General features: G+C 40.9%; 1 protein-coding gene across 1 annotated transcript in view; it reads right to left on the reverse strand.

Moving 5' to 3' along the window:
* BACE2 (beta-secretase 2) overlaps nucleotides 1–21,730 on the reverse strand; it is a 56,932-nt gene that overhangs the window by 20,807 nt on the left and 14,395 nt on the right. Inside the window, exons 2-5 of the mRNA XM_052674025.1 lie at nucleotides 11,999–12,087; nucleotides 4,003–4,219; nucleotides 2,280–2,408; nucleotides 955–1,089 (exon numbers count right to left, since the gene is read on the reverse strand). Coding sequence (XP_052529985.1) covers nucleotides 955–1,089; nucleotides 2,280–2,408; nucleotides 4,003–4,219; nucleotides 11,999–12,087 — 570 coding nt within the window. The remainder of the gene's footprint in view (nucleotides 1–954; nucleotides 1,090–2,279; nucleotides 2,409–4,002; nucleotides 4,220–11,998; nucleotides 12,088–21,730) is intronic.

The raw sequence follows: 21,730 nt of genomic DNA on the forward strand, positions 1-21,730 counted from the left end.
AAGATGGGCAATGGACACAAACTGGAATACAAAAAGTTCAATCTGAATATCAGGCTTCTTTACTGAGCATGTGGTGGAGCAAAAGAACAGGTTGCCTAGAGTGGAATTTCCTTCCTGAAGATTGCCCTTCTCAGAGTTCAAGAAACATCTGGACAGTGCTCTCAGAAATAATGATTTGATTTTTGGATTGTCCTGTGTGGAGACAGGAGTTGGACCCAGTGGTCCTTGTGGCTCCCTCCAAATCAGGATAATCCAAGATTCTGTGATGTTCAAAAGCCATCTGAACACCTGATGGAGGTGACACTGCTTGAGCAGGAGGTTGGAGCAGATGACCTCCAGAGATCACTTTCAACCTTAACCATTCTGTGATTCTGTGAAAAGTGAACTTCAAAAATAAAAAAGAAGCATGAGCCTAGACAGTCTGGGAAGCTTCCACAGAAAATACCTGCCTACTGCCATCATGAATTATGTGCTTAGATATCTCCAGAGTTCATTGCAAAATATTCTCTTTTCTCTATTTGACCAGAACTGTTTTAAGAATCCTTTGGTTTGATTTTACAGAGTGTTATAGAAAGTCTTCTTAAATCAGTGCAGTATCTTCAGTTTTTAGACATCTGCAGTACATCTGAAACTAGTTAAGGGGTTCAGCCCTTCCAAACCACAGCAGCTTTATTTTCAGCGAACTGTTGACAAAATAATTGTAACTTGGTTCTTTATTTACTGCAAGTACTATCAACAACTCTGAACTTCTCTTTCAAGCACTTTTATCATGTACATGCCAAATATATATTTTAGCATGGACGTACATTTCACATGGTTCGTTCATTTCCTTTCAAAGTTACTATGCAGTCTTAATTCTAAGAGGAGCTTGCAAGGTCAAAAACGATCAGTTGGATGCTTTTTTTTTTAAAAAAAATATGTTTTATATAGACAGAAACAGATTACTGCAAATACCTCTCTGCAATCCAATTCAAGATTCTGTCCTCCAACCTCCAGCTTGAGAATTTCAACCTGATAATACCACTCCTCTTTGATAGGTGTGTACCATATATTACCCTTGTAGAGACTTGGTTCAATGCCACCTAGAACCTGAGTGAAAATGGAAAGAAATTCACATGCTTAAGAATGACAGGTGTTTACCTTTGGGGTAAGTACAGGAAAAAGGGGAACGCTTCACTGTGATACAGAGGGCATCAAAATTTTAATTGAGCACCTTTTCCAGTCATTTTGCTAACAAATTCTTTACCAATAATAAAGAAATTTGAAACATTCAGAAATTAAGAAGATACTGCTTCAGTACACCAAAAAATCCTACCATGGGGCAAATTTCCAGCACTTTCTACAAATTCACACTGATTTTCTTACAAAAGATCTATGTTTCAGATCAAAACCATGTTTTCAGTTGTTTAATCTAGGCAATGTACAAAACCGGGATGAAATAGTAAAACCTGTATATCGTAAATTCACTTTATCAGATCAAAATAGCTTTAATACTGCTTAACAACAATTCACTCACATAAAAGAGGGAATATGATCATCATGTAATTGCTATCATCATTAGCTTCTGTCAAGACTTACTTTGAAGCTTGTGACAGCGTACCAGACCATCATGCTTTGAACTCTACTAACCTAAGTTCTCATAGGCATTATCTATCTCAAATGTGTTAACATTTACAGTAGCACGTGAATTTACAGCAGATTATTTGCAATTAACTCCTGTGCTGATATGCTTATTTCAGCATAAGAGTTATTCCAAATCATTACCTCAAATAAACAATATCCAGTACTTTGAACCAGTAAAATGGATGCAAAAACTTCCCTGATTAACGAGGGGAAGACCCAGTTCTCAGATTTTATCCTTTGCTATGCTGTCTACAAAAAAGACAAAGAGCCTTGATGCCTCTCCCCCTTTTCACATCATATAAAAAAGTACTTTCACATTTTGATAGCTGAATAGAGGACCACTCAGCTTGAGAAAGGTAGCACAATCTTCCCTGAGGAAATACAATTGGTGAGGAGGGACACCACAATTTTTTTTTTTTCTGTGTTAAAATTAAAACTTCAAATGCAAAAGTTTATTCAAACTCAAGAGATTAAAAGACAATAGAGAATGAAAATAACAAGATGCTTGAGTTTTGCCTAAGTGCTTAACTTCACCTCAAAAAATTATAAAACATTTTGTACATTTAACCACTAAATTTGGTAGTAGGATAATCATAGAAAAAAGGGAGAGAGTTTAACAAAGATGCATCTTCCCTCTCAGATTGACAGATACCCACAAGACTACCTCCGTTGGTACCACTTCCAGAAACAGGCAGTCCAGCACCACACATCTGCAAGGAGAAAATGTTGGGGATCTTTGCCTGCCTCACAAGAGAATCAAAGAACGTCTCCACAGAACTTGAAGGCTTGAAGGTGTAGAAAAACAGAAAGAATTGCAGAAGTATTAATTACAAAGTTTCCTTATAGTAATGAGCAAGTCATTTAAACAAGATTACTTTTCACAAGTAAACTGAATTTCTGACAAGCAAGTGATGAAAATCCTAGATATTATGTATCATTAAAAAAAAAAACCCAACACCTGTCATTTCTCTCTCTCTCTTTTTTTTTTTTTTTTTTTAAAGCAGTTTTAATCTGCACCAGTGTCAAAGAAATCTCTAAAGCATGAGATTATTTTCCAACTGCAGTTTTGGAACTCAAATACTTATTTCAGTTTCAGGTAAAAGCTCTCATCAATACTTTCTGTCTGGAAAAGGATTTCAGTTATTAGAATGCTCAAATGTGGATTTCTCTTTCCATCTCCTATGGTTAAAAGGACAGACTTTAAAGTGTGGAATTGCAGCTTTTAAACATAATTTAATTCTAATGAACTTTGAATTTGATGGCTTTATTTCCTCTTCTTTCTTCTTAAGAACTTTATATTCAAGTTCAACTGGTTAATGACTAGCTAGTTCTTTGCTACGCTCTATGCCATACTTGCCTTTGCCTTGAAGTACTACAATTTCACTGCAATTCAGATTTCTGTGCAGTTACATCTGATGACAGGCAGGTCCACTGATTAGCTTGCGAGGTGCCAGCTGCTCTTACTACACAAAGCATAGTGCAGCCTCAGAAGCCAACAACACTGAAGTCTTCAGAAGAGGAGAGAACTAAATATCCTTAACACGCTATTTGCCCAAAAGCAGAGTCTTAGAAGCAGCTCCTCTTTGTCTGTCTGATGACAATGTATGACAGCAGCTGAGGTAAAGTCAATAGAACGATCACACAGCTCTTGAATAAAGCATTTTAATTCCAGAGTTGGCAGACAGTTCTGAATCATCTGTTCTAAATGGATACATCTCAGTTTGTGAATTTCTCAGACAGTTCTGTGTAGGTTGAAAGCTATGACTGTGTAGCGCAACAATTACAATGTCAGTTTTAGATTACAAGCTTATACATTTTAGGTTTTAATTTAAACTTCTATCTGAATTTCTTACCTCATAAGAACAAGATGTATTTGGTTATATGTTCACGAAAACATGGTAGCTAACGTTTGTACTGAAACTATCCATATATACCTTCTATCTCAACTTCTACTTGATGAATGGGGAATGTCTTAGAATGAACTGCCAGGGGCTTTTACAAAAGATTCAGCAGTCTGCTGACAAGTCTTGAAGGAGAATACTAGAGCACTAATAAATGCTTTCTGCACATACACCAGAAGCCTTATAACTGTTACTCCTATCCTCTATGTATTACAAACTCTTAAAAAGTTTATTTATTCCAGATGCGTTAAAATTAGAACCTTCATCATCAGAAAAGCCTAAATCCACATATGAAACTGGGATACCATCACAACCCAATTTATTCTTTCAATATTTTAACAAATCTGAAGGATCCTTAGGATAGAGTCATTGGAAGGGATGAATCTCATGCTGACAGATCATCATCTGCCCTCTTTAATATTTACATTTCTATTTATTGTCATTGTGAAAGATAAAAGCTGGGGAAAAGATGACTTACCTTGGCTAAGGTGTCATAAGCAAGACCAAGAATTCCATGCCATTTAACCCCTGGTAAGAAGAAATTCTCCGATTCAAGAATGGTAGCGATGTTGATGGTGTAGCTGCCATCAATCCCCTTTGGGATAGTAATGACATCTGTGCCCAGCACTCCAGTCCAGCTTCCTTGGCTATACTTAACTGTGACTTCGATCCCTTGTGATTTGTATGTACTTGACCTTTAAAAGGAAAAGATACAATTACGTGTGAGCTGCTTAATTGCAATCCAAGGCACCAGAGCACTGCCCAATCTTCATTTTTCACAGATAGGAAAAAGAAAGTAAAATCTGTAAAGTCAATCACGTATACATACAGAAGAAGGGGGATGGACTTTAAAGGAAGTAACAGTCAATTATAATAATAATTAAAAGCAAACCCTTGAGCCCCTACCTGAAGCCTTAAATGACTCAAATTTCCTCTCTCATTTTTTTAAATTTAATGTAAGGTTTTGTGCCATCTAGAGCAATGTGTCTCTGACTCAAACTTGTCCATCAAAATAGGAGCAATAATTTTTAATTGGAGATGGAACGTACTAAGTAGTGGTAAGAAATAAAAAGCTTGTGAATTCAAATCTAAAATTGAAATACCAAGATAACCAGATAGCTGTAGACTAATACCTCATTAATATTATCAAAATTCCATTTTGGATAAACGAGAATATTACTGTGAGTTAAGCAGTAAGATACACACTGAAATCTGCAGTCTGGCCTGTCCATAAAGAAGTTAATAGATCTGGATTTCACTAACAAATGATTCACTAACTTGGAGAATGAAAGGGAGGATTTCCTTCTAGACCAAGATAACAAAAGCAAAGGAGCAAAGAAAATAAACCCTGGGTAGAAAGCTTAGCAAAAACATTACAAAAAAACATGAAATTTTTCATTTAAAAAACCTGCAGTATAAACATAGCAACTACCCTCCATCTGCATCACAAATAAGGAGCAACAGAACACCTAGATAGATCCCTTACAATCTATTTTTGGTCCCATTCCTTGGCATGCAGTTTCTCATCCTAAAGAGAAAAATGACCATGCTTACTTCATCGGAGCAGACTTTCAGCTTGACAGCCTTTTTAAAAGTAAATCTAAAAAAAATTACATGCATGTAACACAATAGAAAGTAGAAGTCATTTATCAAGTGCGGACAGCTTTATCCGCCCAGCCTTAATCTAACAGCTGCTCTGACAGAAGCTGCCGTGAAGCCTTGAAGTCCTTGACTGCAGTGCAAGAGATGAGACCTCACTGACAAGAGCTGACTTGGAGAGCTGCTTCTTCTGGCCTGTGAGCTGCCACAGAAGTCTCCTCAGCCACCTTTACCTGAGCCAGCCAGAAAAAAGATTGGAGAATTTTTCCTGCCATGGCAAACACCATTCAGATGGGTACACACATACTCCCACCTTTTTGAGCACACACACCTTGTTGGGCAATTTCACCAAATGCCCATGCAAGTGATCCTCCTTCCAAGTTAATGGAGGAATAAGAGGCCAAGCTATAATCATAGAATGATAGAATGGCCTGGGTTGAAAAGAACCTGAAAAATCATGTAGTTTCAACACCCCTGCAGAGAGCAGGGCCACCAACCAGCAGACCAGGCTGCTCAGAGCCACATCCAGCCTGGCCTTGAATGCCTCCAGGGATGGGGCATCCACAGCCTCCTTGGAAATCTGTTCCCAGTGCGTCACCACCCTCTGAGTGAAAAACTTCCTCCTCATATCTAACCTAAACCTTCCCTGTCTCAGTTTAAAACCATTCCCCCATCCTGAGTAGCTCTTGATATTCCCAGTGCCTAGCCTTTCAGAGAGCTTCAGGACTCAGTGGCTTGTAACATTCAAGACAGTAGAAATAAATGAGAAAATAGGCTGCACTGATTATATTTCAAAATGCACAAATTCCAGAGTTACTGGCACTTACTACCTGTATCTGGTCATTTCTACTGCTGTTTTAGTGTGCTTTGTAATTCTGCTCTTCCATGACGTTTAAACAAAGGGACATCTCTGCTCAGTCAGGGTCTTCAGAGCATTACTGTGATACTGGCAGTACATTTTATAAATCAAAACAGAGTCTGAATAATTAGCAACATAAGAGAAACCTGTGGGAGAACATAGAAAAGGAAGGGAAAATACAGGGCTGGTCATGTTGAAAAGTGTCTGGCTGTGCAACAGAAGAAGAAACATCTGAAACTAGAAAGATAGGTGAGTACTGGAACAGTAACACAAAGCCAGTCTGCAAGTACAGACTCTGCATGACCAGCAACAATAGCAGCACATATCTGTTCTTCCATGAGCACTAATAGGCTCGTGGATTGAGCTCTGGAACAGGATACAAAAGGACTGGGCTCATCACCCAGTACTGTTGATTATTTCTTCTGCACAAAGGCAGACAAGTCACTTCCTCCCCTCTGTGCTTCCCCTCCTGTAGAAATGTGTATGAGGATGTTCATCGCACTGGCAAAGCACACAAATGTCACACTGAAGAGGAAGCCTTATTAATTATTTCAAGGAGAAAAATTCCTAATGTGGGAGGGATCTGACATCGTCCTTGTGGCAGTAATTATATTCTGTTCTGCAAAAACATTTCCCGCTACATCTTATTGACTGTAATCAGCCCATGCTTTTCCAACTCACTGATCCAAAAGAAGAAAATGGCTTTAGAGGTCAAAACTAGAGAGTTGTTCTAATTCACATGCAGAAAGTTTTAAAATAAATGCACAGCACATCAATTCCAAACAAGCCATTTTGACTATGAAACAAATACAAGAAATCCAGCTTTTTCAGTGGGATGGAGTTGTCCTGGTTTCAGATAGGACAGAGTTGATTTTCTTCATAGTATATGGTATGACGCTAGGCTCTGGCTTTAGGAGAAAAACAATGTTGATAATGCATCGATGTCTTAGCTGTTGCTAAAGAGAGTCAAGAACATTTCAGTTTTTCAGCTTCACACACTGCTCTGCCAGTGAAGGGGATGGAGGTGGCCACAAGGAGCTGGGAGTGGTCAGAACCAGGACAGCTGATTTAAACTGGTCAAAGGGTATAAAGGGTATTCCATACCATATGATATCACATGAAAAAGCTGAAAAAGCTATAAAAGTGAGGGGAGTATGCCAGGGGACTTCTGCTGCCAGGGGACTGGCTGGACACTGGTTGGCAGATGGTGAGCAATTGCTTTATACATCACTTGTTTGTGGTGTATGGCTGCTTGCGGGGTTACACCACAAGGGTGTTTCTTTGCATGAAAAAGGCCTACCAGAAGGTCCTGTGGTACTACCACTCCTCTCACCCTCTCCTCAGCAGTTAACTGTTTTCTCTCCAGAGCAGCCAACAGAAAATTCTCAGACCTTGAATGGCTCTCCAGTCTCAGCTTAGAACTCTAGTAATGGGTTCATTACCATATGTAGTTAATCTTCAATACCAGCCTACAGCACTGAACAAAACATAGTCAAAACATTATTTCTGTGGTCATTCTACACTTAAAGGAAGCTCAACAGAGCTACAACAAAACCACTGTGCATAAAGCACTGTTTAATTTTGACCTCACCAAACATGCAACTCCTCCTTCATTTCCACCCATTGCCACTCTGCATAAAACAAGCCTTTAGATTTTCCTGTCTGCCCTTTTTTCCCCCCCTTTTTTTTTCTGAAGAAGCAAATAATCTTTACAACCAGCAATGGCAAAGAAGAGATGGAAAATGGCAACTGACCAAAAGATCTGAACAGATGTTTTCATTCCCTCCAGTGATAGATAGATGGCACAAGACCAGTGATTCAGAGCCAATGACTTTAAGACAAAGTGAAAAAGAATACTGAGCAACCAACCTAGTTGTCTACAGGCTATTCCACAACATAAATTACTAATTTTTAACCAAGGAGCCCATCTAATTTGAAGGGGTTCCAGAACAAGTTTCTAATTCACCCTGAACCATAAAATATGCAGGGTACACAGCCAAATTTGCAGGACCACAATGTAAAGCAGAAGCTTACTTTTGCAAGCAGGTATATAATATATATAATAATAATAATATAATATAATTTATTGCATAATCTCAATTTTTTTTTCCTTGTAATTTTCTTACCCCACCTAACTCTTGAGCAGTTTTTTCTTTAAACTTTAGACTGTGAGGCAGTGGTACTTACACTGAAATAAAACTGGATACCAGTGCTGAGTTCTGACAGCCCATGTATGTCATTCTCTTATGCGCTGTTACAACGCTAAGGCTGATTTAGTTTTAAGTCTGAAAACCACTTTATAAATTTGTTTAAGTAGCTCTTTTTATCACAACTAGCATATTCAACAAAAACTACTTATTATTTTGAATAGTATGAGAAACAAATGCCATAACTTTTTTTTCTTTCCAGTTTATGAGGCCACTTCTCACAACATTGTATATCTTGGTGACTTATGAAGTGTGAACATCAATGCCAGAACTTTTCACAGCAGAATTTTCTAAGAGCCACTCAAAAACCCAAGTTGTTAACGAATTCATGAGAATAGCTCTGCTTGTTTTGTATGGAAAACCTGAGATAATTAAACAATGCAACCATATGACAAGAAAACATAATATGAGTAAACAAATTGGTTACAAAATTGCTCAAGGAAGGTTGTTCTGAACAAAACACATGCCAAGTTCCTCAAGACTCTTGAAACAAAGATGATACCTTTCCTATGCACTCTCCCCAGTTTCTGTTCAAAATCAATCACGCATTTAATTTAATATTTTGATCATTTGAAAAAAATTAAAATAAGATGTTGGCAATTAGGAAATTCATACTTATCATAATGTTTCTCCAACACAATATTCTAATAAGTGTTTACTTCTAACTCAGTCCCAGTAATTTTACTAATATAACAAATTACTAACCCTTCTTTTCTCTTGCCTTCAATTTCCAGTTTATGACTTTGATATGAAAGCACTTTATGATGAGAAAGGGAAAAACTACAGAAATAAGTATTAGATGAGAGACAATGTCTTTATTTAATTTTGAAGTGTCCTACATGGAATGGAAGAAAAGTGCACACAAACTATTTGCTTCACTTGCACATGGGTAAAGATCACACTGGAGTCATTTTACAGACCTGACTGACATAAAAGCAAGGCTCCTGCCTACCATTTATGCAAAATCACTGAAAATTAGGGAAAGTGATCTGATTGCCAGGAAAAGTCTAGTCTCAAAAATAGATGAGCAATGAGCCTATAGGCCCCGTGATTTCACCTCAGCTCAGGAAGAGTCACAGAGAATCGCTTGCTGGAATCCATTCCCAAGCACACAATGGACAAGAAGGTAAAAAGGGACTCTGTAACTCTGCAAGGAATTTCACAGGCATACCACATGTGAACAACTCCAGTGCTTTCTACACCAAGATGACTGGCTACACAGATGAGGAGAGATCAGGGGCTGTAGCACGTCTTCACTTTAGTCAGACTGCTGACGCCACCTCCCACAGCATTCCCATTTAGAAGCTGAGGATGTAGAGCTGAATGAACAGACCAATGGGTGTCTGAAAATGGGCTATACCTCTAGGCCTAAAAGAGTCAGTGATCAATGGCTCAGTGTCAAGCTCATGACATATAGAGTGCATGACATCAGTGGGGAGAAAATTTTTGTGAAGAACTGACATGATGGACAGACTGCATCCTCAAGCAGATTACCACAGGACACTACCTTAAAAAGCGTGCTGAATGGCAGAGCTTGAATCCAGGGCAACTTTGAAAAATGGGAAGAGTGGACCAACAGAAACTTCATTCATTCAACAAGGAGAAGCATAAAGTTTTGCAGCTCAGGTGAAACAACTCCACACACTGGGATAGGCTGAGAAGCAACAGAAAGGGATCTCAGTTGATGGTGGACACCAGAATAAGAGCCAGCAGTATACTTGCACTGTGCATATAGCAACTACAACAGACTGCATTTGGAGAGCAACAGTCAATATATCTAAGCAAGTTTATTATCCTTTTCTGACCAGCACTGGTGAGACCACAACTGGAATATTGTAGCCAGCTGTATGAAGCCAGTTAAACAGGCATGTGGAGAAATGGACTAGTAGAGGGCTGCCAAATAGGTCAGGGACCTCAAGAAAGGACCTATGAAAAGTTAAGTGGATCTTGGCTTGTTTTTCAAATGAAGCTAAAAGGAGAATTCATAGCAGCTTACAACCACTTACAAGATGGCTACAGAAATGACACAGATAACTTCCTTTGTCAGGGTTAACGTCCTTTTGTTAAGTACAGTTTGGATATTGTGAAGCATTTCCTCTACAGGAGAACATGGCACATGAGTGAAGCACACTGCCCAGAGTTCATGAATTCTCCACCCTCAGAGGCTTACAGGACTTGGCAAGAATCAGCCATGGTTGATCCATTCTAGTGACAGCCCTTGCCTCAGTGGGAATACGTAACAGGTGACCTATCGAGTTTTCTTTCAATCAGTATTTAAATGCCTTACTGATTACAGTGAGGCCAAGATGTGCTCCAGCTGACATTTATGCCTTAACTACCTGAAAGGAAAGAAGCTTGATGTAGCTGGGTTCAAGCGTGCTAATGGCTGCACTTCATTCTGAGCAAATTCCAGTTCTGCATCAATCCGACCCAAGCTAGGAACTGCTATCACAATTGCTTGCTGCTATTACTGAATTCAAATCACTTGGTAAAGTACCCTTAACTCTGCAGGGCCTAATTTTCAAGGTTTCATCATTAATTTTGCATCAAAGTTCTAAAAACACAATGTACACAGAGAACACTGATAAGAGGCTGTAACCTTCAAGTGATTTCATAGCATTCTCAATACACAGTTTCTGTTGTTGTTGCTGTTTGCAATGCTGTGTGGTTCTTTTAAGAGAGGCCTTGCCTGTCCAGACAAAGTAACATCACTGAAAAGAAAAGTGAGGAGGAATACTTCAGCTTTTAGTTCCTGACAATTCAGTTTTCTTGTAATTACAGCCGCTACCTATGGAAAGGGATAGCTAGCAAGTAAAATTCTGCAGTAGCACAGAAATAGTATTCAAGTGCTAATTCTGGACTTTTCAGACCTATGTGAAACATCTCTACCAACAGCTGAATATGTGACAGGAGGTATGGTTATTCTACTGGGCAGCATGGAAATACTGGCTTTGCCTCCATCACCAGTGCATCTTATTAGAAAAAAAAAGCAACACCCTGTGGTAAAACACATGAAGAGATAAAGAAAATGTTGATGTTCTCCTCACTATCAGACCATCAAGTAATTTTATCTACATGGTCAGCTAAAGATAAGCACTCTGATTTGTAGAAATGTACCTGAAATAATTGAAACTAGAGAAGGGCTAAAAGGAAAGATGAAAGGAGGATGAATTATTCGTACAATGCTGTGTTTGGCTGTGACTAATGTCAGCTCTTGTTAAACAGCAAATTTTGTGTGTAACAGGCACTAAAATCTCCAAGTCGTATCTTATTAACACCCCAACTGGGCCTATCCCAAACAGTGACTGCAGACCTCGTCCAAATTAAACAACAAATTAGTTTTTGACTGATTAATTTTGGTTTTAGATAAAATGTCAAGCAGTAGATAAAGTTAGTGTTAGTTATTGTTTTTAAACAAAAGGAAAGTAATTTTAAACTTGTAATTCCTTCCAAGACCATTTGGACAAGAAACTGGTTGAAGTTGGTGTGATCTTGCAAATAATTTTTACACTATAATCTTCCTTTTTGCTCAGCTCTAATTAGCACAGGGCCCAGATCTGTTTTGCTGTCATTATTTCATCACCAGATCATTTTGCTGTCAGTGGGAACATTTGTGATGTCAAATGGTGGACTCTGCACTGGGGACAGCTGACCTTCTGGTTCAGGAAGAAAACCCTCTCAGGAAGAAACCCACTCTCAATGGGATGTCAGAGAAGCCCCATGAACTTCCTGATCATCTTCTTATGCATCGAGTAGTCAGAATCTCAAAGACATCCTATCCCACCACTGCGTGCAGAACAGGTACTTACAGCTCTGTATTGAAGTAGGAGGTGACATCAGGATCAGGCACACCTGCTACAGCAAAATTACTGCTCCCAGTGTCAACCAGAATATTTAACTGCCGAAACAGAAGAAAGGAGAGGTGGTTTTCATATTCAACTAAACAAACAAAAAATCATCAAAGCTTTTTTGTCTAAACTACCTTTAGTTTAAAAATGAAGGTGGAAGCTGCTCTGAAAAAATAAATACAAAGTGTTAACCTTTGGGGAAGACACGTTGCTTGTGGACCCTCCAGAACAGCTGATTATAATGCAATGCTTTAAAATAGCCATGGTTGTGGAAGGGAGAACACCCACCAAGCCCATATTTGCATAGCAAATGAATTTATGGACACCTCAAACTTCTTTTTGGCCCAATCCATGTGTGTCAGCAACCTGCCTTGTCTAGGACACATACTGCTTTGTGACCTGTTTAAAGCACTGCTTGCTGTAGGGCTGATGAGGTTTCTAGGTGAGGGGGCTGAGTGCCAGTCAGGGCAGAAATGAGCATAAACCTGAAGTTTGGAAAGCATAAGAAGAAATTATAACTCCTTCTAAGCAGCAATATACCCTACCACAATCTTCACTGCCTGGGAACAGAAGGCCAGATTTATAACACAGTGAAAAGCACTGACTGGAAGGCGGCTTTAGAGTGGGCCACTTGTTCAGTTAATTGGGAGGATAATTTATGCCAAAAATTGACTAATAAACACAGAAAAAAATGAAATTCTGTCTTTCTCCATTTGGCTCAGGTGACCAGTCTGGTTCACCACAGCTGTGGGAAAATGCTTGTACTAGCAAAAAGCAGAAGGTCACAGCTGTGAATTTGTTGAGATGTGGGATCACCTTGAAACTACAGCTTGGAGTGCCATTAAATGATAATTTAAGCCAGAGACTGTACCACTACCAAAACTGGTGGTCATGCTTTTGCCGGCTCTTGGCTGTATGTTTCCCACGGCTTCTTGGCACAAGCACTAGTAACCACGTGGCTGTGCTGCAGATCAGATCAGTTTCCTCACCTACAGTTACAAAAAATTAGTCATCTATCAACTCAGACAGCTACTTGACAGGAGATGGTAGGAGCAGATACTAGAAAATGGTGATCGCCTCCTTTGGTGTCAGTGTGGTCTCAGATTGGCCCCAAAATGACTGTGAAATCATGCTCCAGGCCACAGCAGACACCTGCACCTATAACAATGTTAAGGAATGAAGAATTTTCCAATAGGAGGGAGAAATCAGGACTGGTTTGCCAGTGCTTTGAATAAAACTTGAGCTCACTGCTTCTGTAGCCCTTGTCAGTACTTAAGACTCAAGACTGAGCACCAAAAGCAGATGTAGGAAGGGTAAGAAAGATACAGTAAATGAGCTCAGTGTTGACAAAAGAGGTGGAGAAAAAGGATCGAGTTCAGAAAGGAGCATAAAGAGAGAGGAGGATAAAGCATTTGGAGAAGACACGCTGAATACTTCTTTAATAGATTTTACAATGAGCTTAGACCAAAAAAAAAGTGTGAGCTGATGTTTGAAAACATTTTTGGTTTGCACATGGAAAGAAAGGAAACAGTGGGTTGCCCTTGTTTGACCTAGCTAATGCAATATGGTACTGCAGAGATCTGAAGAAAACAAACTCAAAACCAACTAGTAATGTGTGGGGCTCTCTTTTGAACTACATGCACTTGTCACTGGCATTCCCAGTCCTAATCATGCAAAAACGTTAAGAATAAATATAAATAAAACCACAACCTTAGTCAAGTTATTTACCTACCTCACTGCATCTCAGATTTTAGTCTAAGTGGAGACAATACATTAAAATTTATTTTGTAATCACACACAAGCTAGACAGACTTTTAAAAACAAAAGGAGTTAAAAACAAAAGGAGTTTAAGTTCACCTGGCTTCAGGAACTGAGGCTCTGAAAGAAAATGAGAACCTCTGAGGCATGACTTGCAATAAAATCCACAGTTTACTTCATACATTGTTTTGCTGAGATTAAAATCTAACATTCTGCCAACTACCTATGAAAGTAAGAGTTATTCCTTTTTTTTTTCCCCCCCCCTTTCCCCTCTGGGATAGAAATCATATCAAAAATAAATAACAAAGAGCAGTTACAATGCATGCATCTATCAGGACCAACAAAAGTTGCCTCAAAGGGGTGCTGCAGGGCTTAAATTAATTAGCATTATCAAGGCAGTCCGGAATGTTTGAATAATGGGCACTGTATATCAGCTGCATAAATACATGTAGGTGTTGCCCTAGCCTCAGTAATATGCATGACGCTGTACATGGAGGAGGACTGGAAAAAAAACCACGTGAACAAAAACTCAATCATTAACTAATGGCACATATGAAAGATATTTCTTTCCTCCCCACCTTGTATAAAATGTTAACATCACAGAATTTGCAAATCACTGAGAAAAAGGGCAAGTTTACTGCCCACAGGACAGAGCGAACCAACATTTCCAAAAGCAAACTGATACCCTCACAAGAAAGAAAAACAAAAAAAAAAACCAAAAAAGAAGAAAAAAAAAGCAAAAAAGAAAACACAAAGACAGCTAACCATGCAGGTTCCAGCCCACTCGGCTGCAGCCGAGCTCACACGACAAATCACTATTGAGGCTGACATTCCTGATCTGCATGTTTGTGCATAATGAGACGCGGGCGGCCAGGGCAGACACAGATTTATTGTGAACCTCACAATGGCAGCAGTGATTAACAGATCATTTTGGGGTGGGTATAACTGACTGAGCACTCCTTCTCTTCCCACTGCCCTTTGGCTCTGAACTTTCTTTAGTGCCTCCCCATCTCATTAAGAGCCACTTTCATGTTGTTGCTGCCAGAGCCTGTGTTATTCTGTGCCAATTCTCTGCCAGTGTAACAGGGATGCTGGGCAGCTTCCAGACCAGCTCTGGTGAGTCACAGGGCAGCAGACAGAGTTCTTGAGGCCCAGGGCCTGCCCTGTTCCATCTGCAGAGGTCATCTGGGCCCATATCACAGCAGATGGAAGTGACAGCTGTCACATTTCACCATCTTGCTTGCCAGTGAAGCCTGAACTCCACAGCTCCTCAGCTTGTCCCTTCACCTATCTGCAGCAGAAAAAGAAGGCACTGATGCTGAGGGAGATCCAACAGTGGTGGAAACATTCTCCTCAATGACCTCCTGGCAAAGCACCAGACACCAAGAATCAAAGCTCTCCTTGGCTGGCAAAGCAAATCCACTGGATTCACGGCAGCCACCTTGAAAGAATCATGTCCTATCTCTTACAACTGACTATTTAGCCATTGCCATGTTTTTTCAGAAACTGTTAGGTGATAGCCAAGATCAGAGAGGCATGACTGAATAATCCTGAGTTGGAAGAGACCCACAAGGATTGCTGGGTCCAATTCTGGGCTTCACACAGCACTCAATGTCTGACAGCACTGTCCAAACACTTCCTGAACTCTGGCTCATGTGGTTGTGCCCAATGCCCTCTGGTGCAGACCCTTTCCCTCTCCCCTGACACAGCTCCATGCCATTCTCTCAGGTTGAATAAGGCTACAAAGCAGAAAACTCCCAAATGCTGCTGAGTTATCACATGCCTAGCATTAGAAACCATGTAAAACTCTTTTCCTTTCACTTCCTGAAGCACAAAAGGAAAGCCTACCATTGTGGGTTGGTTTTTTTTTTTTTTTTTTTTTTTTTTCCATTTCCAAGTTCAGCTTTAGACCTATACAGCAAACTTAAAAGCCTTTTTTTTTTTGCCCCAAAGGTCACCTGTACTACAGCTGTTGGACATGAAATCGGTACCTCATATCATACCTGGAGATTAGTATTTTGTGAAGAGTATGTTTCATACAGAAGCAGAACCAGTATGATTATAAATAAAAGATTCACAGAGGTGCCTGGGTACAGACCGAGCAAGACAGGAACATCTACTTCTGCCATGAAAAACTTACAGCTGAAATCTGGCACCCTATCTACATGCCATTGAGTTCCAGTTAAAAAAGGCCAAACAACTCAAAACCTGTTTACTGAAAGTCAAGAACACTGAAATGCATCAATAGAGAGGCAGAAGTCTCCTTAGGCCATATATCTCATACATTGTTTTTTACTTTGAACGGGTGGAGAAGCTGAAAAAAAACCCACAGTTGTAATGATTCATTTCAAGTGGAAGTCAATTGCATTGTCAATACTTCAAGGATCTCTCAAACTTTCCAATGCTTGATTCAGTACCAGCATCAAATAACACTTACTCTATACTCACTCAACTGCTTCAGTAATTTAACTCATCAATATGCCTTTAGGTTTTTTTGTTTTTAAGTTTTCCATTGCCAAATATTGTTGTATTTTGGTATCTTTTTTTCATTCAGCAAAGCTTCCTCTGTCTTGATTCAGGCTCATGCCCTGCCTGCTACTGCAAGTGCTGTTAATACAACATCATCAGCACTAAGCATTATCTATGTCTAATTTAACTGTCTGGTCAGAAGAAGAGCAGTTTGCAAAAGGCACAGTGCATTCAGAAAGTGACTTCACTATCCCTGAGTAGGGACAAACCTTGTCTCTGTTCTGAACTACACTATATTCAGACTTAGGGAAGTGTTCCTTTCCTGTTTTAGCTTGAGGTCAGAAGTTTTCGGTCATGTTCAGAAAAACACACAAAACCAACCCCACGGGCTGCACGGTGCATAACTCATTTTTTTTGAAACAGTTCTCCGTGGGGGTTTAGCATCCACAGTCTTTACCAGGTGTGGAATCCTAGGGCTTGCATGCAACCTTGTTGCACTGTTGTTTCTCTGGGTAACCCACACTGACACTGCCATCATCTTCATCCCCATAAAAGACTGGCCTGTGGAAAAGCTCGGTATAGATTTTCAAATTAACAGACCTGAAACTTTCAGATTAAACAATGTAGATTCTTCATAGAATCATAGAATGGTTTGGGTTTGAAGATACCTTTAGGGTAACCTAGTTCCACCTCCTCCACAATAGGCAGGGACACCTTCATCTAGACCAGGTTTCTCAAACCCCCATCCAGCCTGGCCTTGAATGCTTCCAGGGAGGTGGCATCCACAACCTCAAGGGCAACCTGTTCCAGTGTCTCATCACCTTCACAGTAAAGAGTTTCTTTCTAGTATCTACTCTAAATCTACCCTCTTCCAGTTTAAACCATTTCCCCTTGTTCTGCCACTACCTGCCCTTATAAAGAGTCCCTCCCCAGCTTTCCTGTAGGCCCCCTTCAGGTACTGGAAGGCCACTACGAGGTACCCAAGAGCCTTCTCTTCTCCAGATGGAAGAGTCCCAGGTCTCTTAGCCTGTCCTCATAGGGGAGGTGCTCCAGCCCTCTGATCACCTTTGTGACCCTCCTTTGGACCTACTCCAATAGCTCCATGTCCTTCTTGTGTTGGGAGCCTCAGAACTGGATGCAGTACTCCATGTGGGGTTTCACAAGAGAAGATTAGGGGGGCAGAATCACCTCCCTTAACCTGCTGCTGGTTACACTTCTCTTGATGCAACCCAGGATATGGTTGGCCTCCTGGACTGCAAGCACACATCGCCAGCTCATGTGGAATCTTTCATCAATCAACACCCAAAAATCCTTCTTCTCAGGGCTGCTCTCAAGCCATTCTCAGTCCAACCTCTGTCCAATCTGTGCTTGGGGTTACCCTGACCCAGGTGCAGGACCTTGCACTTGGCCTTGTTGAACTTCATGAAGTTGGCACAGACCCACCTCTCAAGCCTGTCCAGATCCCTCTGGATGGCATCCCTTTCTTCCAGTGTGTCAACTGAACAACTCAGCTTGGAGTTGTCTGCAAACTTGAGAGTGCACTCGACCCCACCATCCATGTCGCCTACAAAGATGCTAAATATTACCAGTACCGGCACTGATCCCCAAGAGATGCCACTCATCACTGGTCTCCACCTGGACACTGACCAGTGACCGCAACTCTCTGAGATCCAGCCAATTCCTTATCCAGTGAGTGGTCTGTCCATCAAATCTGTTTTTCCTCAATTTGGTGACGAGGATGTCATGTGGAACAGTGTTTAACACTTTGCACAAGTCCAGGTAGATGATGTCAGTTGCTCTTTCTTTATCCAGTGACACTATAACTCCATTATAAAAGGCCACCAAGTTTGTCAGGCATGACTTGCCCTTGGTGAAACCATGTTGGTTACCATCAATCACCTCAACTCTATTTTCTGTGTGCCTTAACATGGCCTTCAGAAGGATCTGCTCCGTAATCTTGCCAGACACAGAGATGAGACTAGTAGTAGTTTCCTGGATCTTCCTTTTTTTTTTTTCCTTCTTGAAAATGAGGGTTATGTTTCCCCTTTTCCAGTCAATGGGAACTTCACCACACTGCCATGACCTTTCAAATATGATGGATAGCAGCTTGGCAACTTCAACTGCTAGTTCCCTCGCAACCCGTGGAAGGATCTCATTGGGTCCCATGGACATGTGCACCTTCAGGTTCTTTAGATAATCTTGAACCTGATCTTCACTTACAGCAGGCAGATTTTCCTTTTCCAGGTTCTTGCCTTTGCTTTCTGCAGCTTGGATGGTGTAGCCAGAGCCCTTCCTGGTGAAGACTGAGGCAAAAAAAATCATTAAGTATCTCAGCTTTTTTTTTCTCTCTCATGATCAGGTCTTCAGTTTTCTTCCAGAGAGGACCCATGTCTTCCCTGGCCTTACTTTTATTACTGATAAACCTGTAGAATTTCTTCTTGTTCCCCTTTATGTCCCTGGCTGATTTAATTCTATCTGGGTTTTAGCTTTTCTCATCCGATTCCTGGCTGCTCAGACAACTTCTTTGTAGTTCTACCATGTAACCTTGCTTCCACTCCTTATAAACTTTCTTTTTGCACTTAAGTAAGTCCAGGAGTTCCTCGTCGATCCACAGAGGCCTCCTGACATTCTTGCCTGCCTTCATTTTTCTTGGGATGCACTGCTTCTAGGCTTGGAGGAGATGGTCCTTGAATACTTATCAGCTTTCTTGGGCCCCTCTTCCCTCCAGGACTTTATCCCATGTCATCCTGCCAAGAAGTTCCCCAAAGAGTTCCAAGTCTGCTCTCCTCAAATCCAGGGTTGTAAGCTGGCTGTGTACCCTCTTGACACCCTAAAGATCTTAACATTTACCATTTCATGGTCACTGCAGTCAAGGCTGCCCTTGAGCTTCACGTTACTCACCAGTCCCTCCTCATTGGTGAGGACAAGGTGCAGCACAGAACCTATTCTCATGGGTTCCTGTACCACTTGGAAGAAGAAATTATTATCAACACATTCCAGGAACCTTTTGATTGCTGGTGCCCTGCTGTGTTGTACTTCCAATAGATATTGGGGTGGAAGAAGTCACTCATGAGGACCATGTTTTGTGAACTTGAAGTTGCTCATAGCTGTTTACCGAAGGCCTTATCCATTTAGTCTTTTTGGTCAGGAGGCCTGTAGCAGAACGTCAGTATGGTGTCCCTCTGCCAGAGGGGAGAAAGGCACTACAGAGGGACCTGGATAGACTGGATTGATGGACAAGGTTAACTGTATGGGTTTCAATAGGGCCAAGTGTCAGGTCATTTTGGCCACAACAACCCCAGGCAACCCTACAGGCTTGGGGAGGGGTGGCTGGAAAGCTGCCTGAAGGAAAGAGACCTCGGCGTACTGATGGACAGTCAGCTGAATTTGAGCCAGCAGTGTGCCCCGGTGGCCAAGAAGGCCAATGGCATCCTGGCTTGTATCAGGAATGGTGTGGTGAGCAGGACTAGGGAAGTCATTCTGCCCGTGTACTCAGCTCAGCACTGGTGAGGCCTTACCTCAAGTACTGTGTTCAGTTTTGGGCACCTCAGTACAGAAAGGACATGGAGATGCTGGAGCAGATCCAAAGAAGGGCAACAAGGCTTGTGAAGGGCTTGGAGAAAATGTCCTATGAGGAGAGACTGAAGGAACTGGGGCTGTTTAGTCTGGGGAAGAGGAGGCTGAGGGGAGACCTTATCACTCTGTTCCAATACCTGAAAGATGCTTACAGAGAGAGCGGGGTTGGTCTCTTCTCACTGGTGACAGGTGACAAGATGAGGGGAAATGGCCCTATGTTGTGCCAGGGGAAGTTTAGGTTGGATATCAGGAAACACTTCTTTACAGAAAGGGTTGCTAAGCTCTGGAATAGGCTCCCCAGGGAGGTGGTTGAGTCACCATACCTGAATATGTGTAAAATCCATTCGGATATGGTTCTCAGGGACGTAATTTAGCAGAGGGTTGTTAGAGTTAGGGTAGTATGGTTAGGTTGCAGATGGACTTGATAATCTTTAAGGCCTTTTCCAACCTGAGCTAATCTATGAAGCCAGTAGATCCAATGAAGAAGGACTCGTAAGACACTGCAATGAAAACTATAAATGATCATACCTTCCCTGGGATATCTACTTGACCCAAGGGCCCATCTTTCTATTCTTCTATCTCTCTTCCCCAGTAAAGAGTGAACATTACACGCTACTAACGTTCATACACCATTCACAATCTTGTCCTGCTGTGTTTTCATGATTTCTCCTACACATATGCTTAAAATAGGGTTCACAATCCTACTCTGCTTGATGGAGTATGCTGCACAGTAAGCTATCACAAAGTAAAAACATTTTCTGTCCACATTTAGAGACTTCTAAATTGGAAGCATCCCATTACTGGCTCGCTGAGCTGCTGCCACATACCATGATACACTGGCTTAGTAGAAATCCATCCCGTCCAAAAACCCCTGAAACTGTAACATGTCTTAACTCCCTCTCTTCTTTTGTTCCACACATACTAGGCCCTACAGAAAATAATTTCCTAGGCAGTACTTAAAAAAAAGTGCAAAAAAGTGACATGGGATTAGCAGCTAGAAATCATTTGGGTAACAGTTCTTTTTTAAGCTGGTTAATAGATAGGAAAATTAGTTGCCAATTTAAATACTGCCTCATTTAACACAACGATTCCTAATTACATTATCAGCCCATCTGGCAAGAATTGCTTAGAGCCATCGTACAAAACAGAAAACTCTAGCAACTATATGCTGTGTTTGCCCACAGTTATTATGTGTAATTATCGGCATAGATTGTCAGTCAGCTTATTTCAGCAATTTGTTTCTACAAATTAATAATGTTACAATATACAGTGGCTTTTTAGGCACAGTTACCATACACTATTTTTGGTGTTATCCAGAATTAGCACTTACAGCCTACTTTCTAATAAATTCAGAAGACTAAGCTTTAATGTGGATTGTTCATCTCTTCCTTTTGAGATAAAGAAATAAAACCTAATTAAAACATGAGTCAGAGGAATCTTTGGAAGTGTGTCTAGATACAAGTCCTGAAAAGTTGCACATAAGCCTGAGAGCCTCTGTGATGAACAATTTCTGCTTATAGAATGATGTATATTTCACTGGACAGACAGGACTGAAACAAAAAAGTGTGTATCTGTCAGTCTGTACAAAAGACTGGCACACTGCTGCTGAACACTGGAGCAAGGACAGGATTCTGCAATTTTTCATGGCTCATTAAGCAGTCCCTAGACTTGAGCAGCACTGCACCACTTCACAGAATCACAAGACTGAGGTGGGAAGAAACCACTGGAAATCACCCAATCCAACCCCCTACTCAAGCAGGGCCAACTACAGCAGATTGCCCATGTCCAAGTCCAGACAGGTTGTGAATATACCTAAGGAGAATCTAGATCCTTTCAGGGCAACCTGAGTCAGTCCTCTATCATCCACACAGTGAAGAAGTGCTTCCTGAC

The sequence above is a fragment of the Tympanuchus pallidicinctus genome, unplaced genomic scaffold, assembly GCF_026119805.1.
Source record: "Tympanuchus pallidicinctus isolate F22 unplaced genomic scaffold, pur_lepc_1.0 scaffold14, whole genome shotgun sequence".
Classification (NCBI taxonomy): Eukaryota; Metazoa; Chordata; class Aves; order Galliformes; family Phasianidae; genus Tympanuchus; species Tympanuchus pallidicinctus.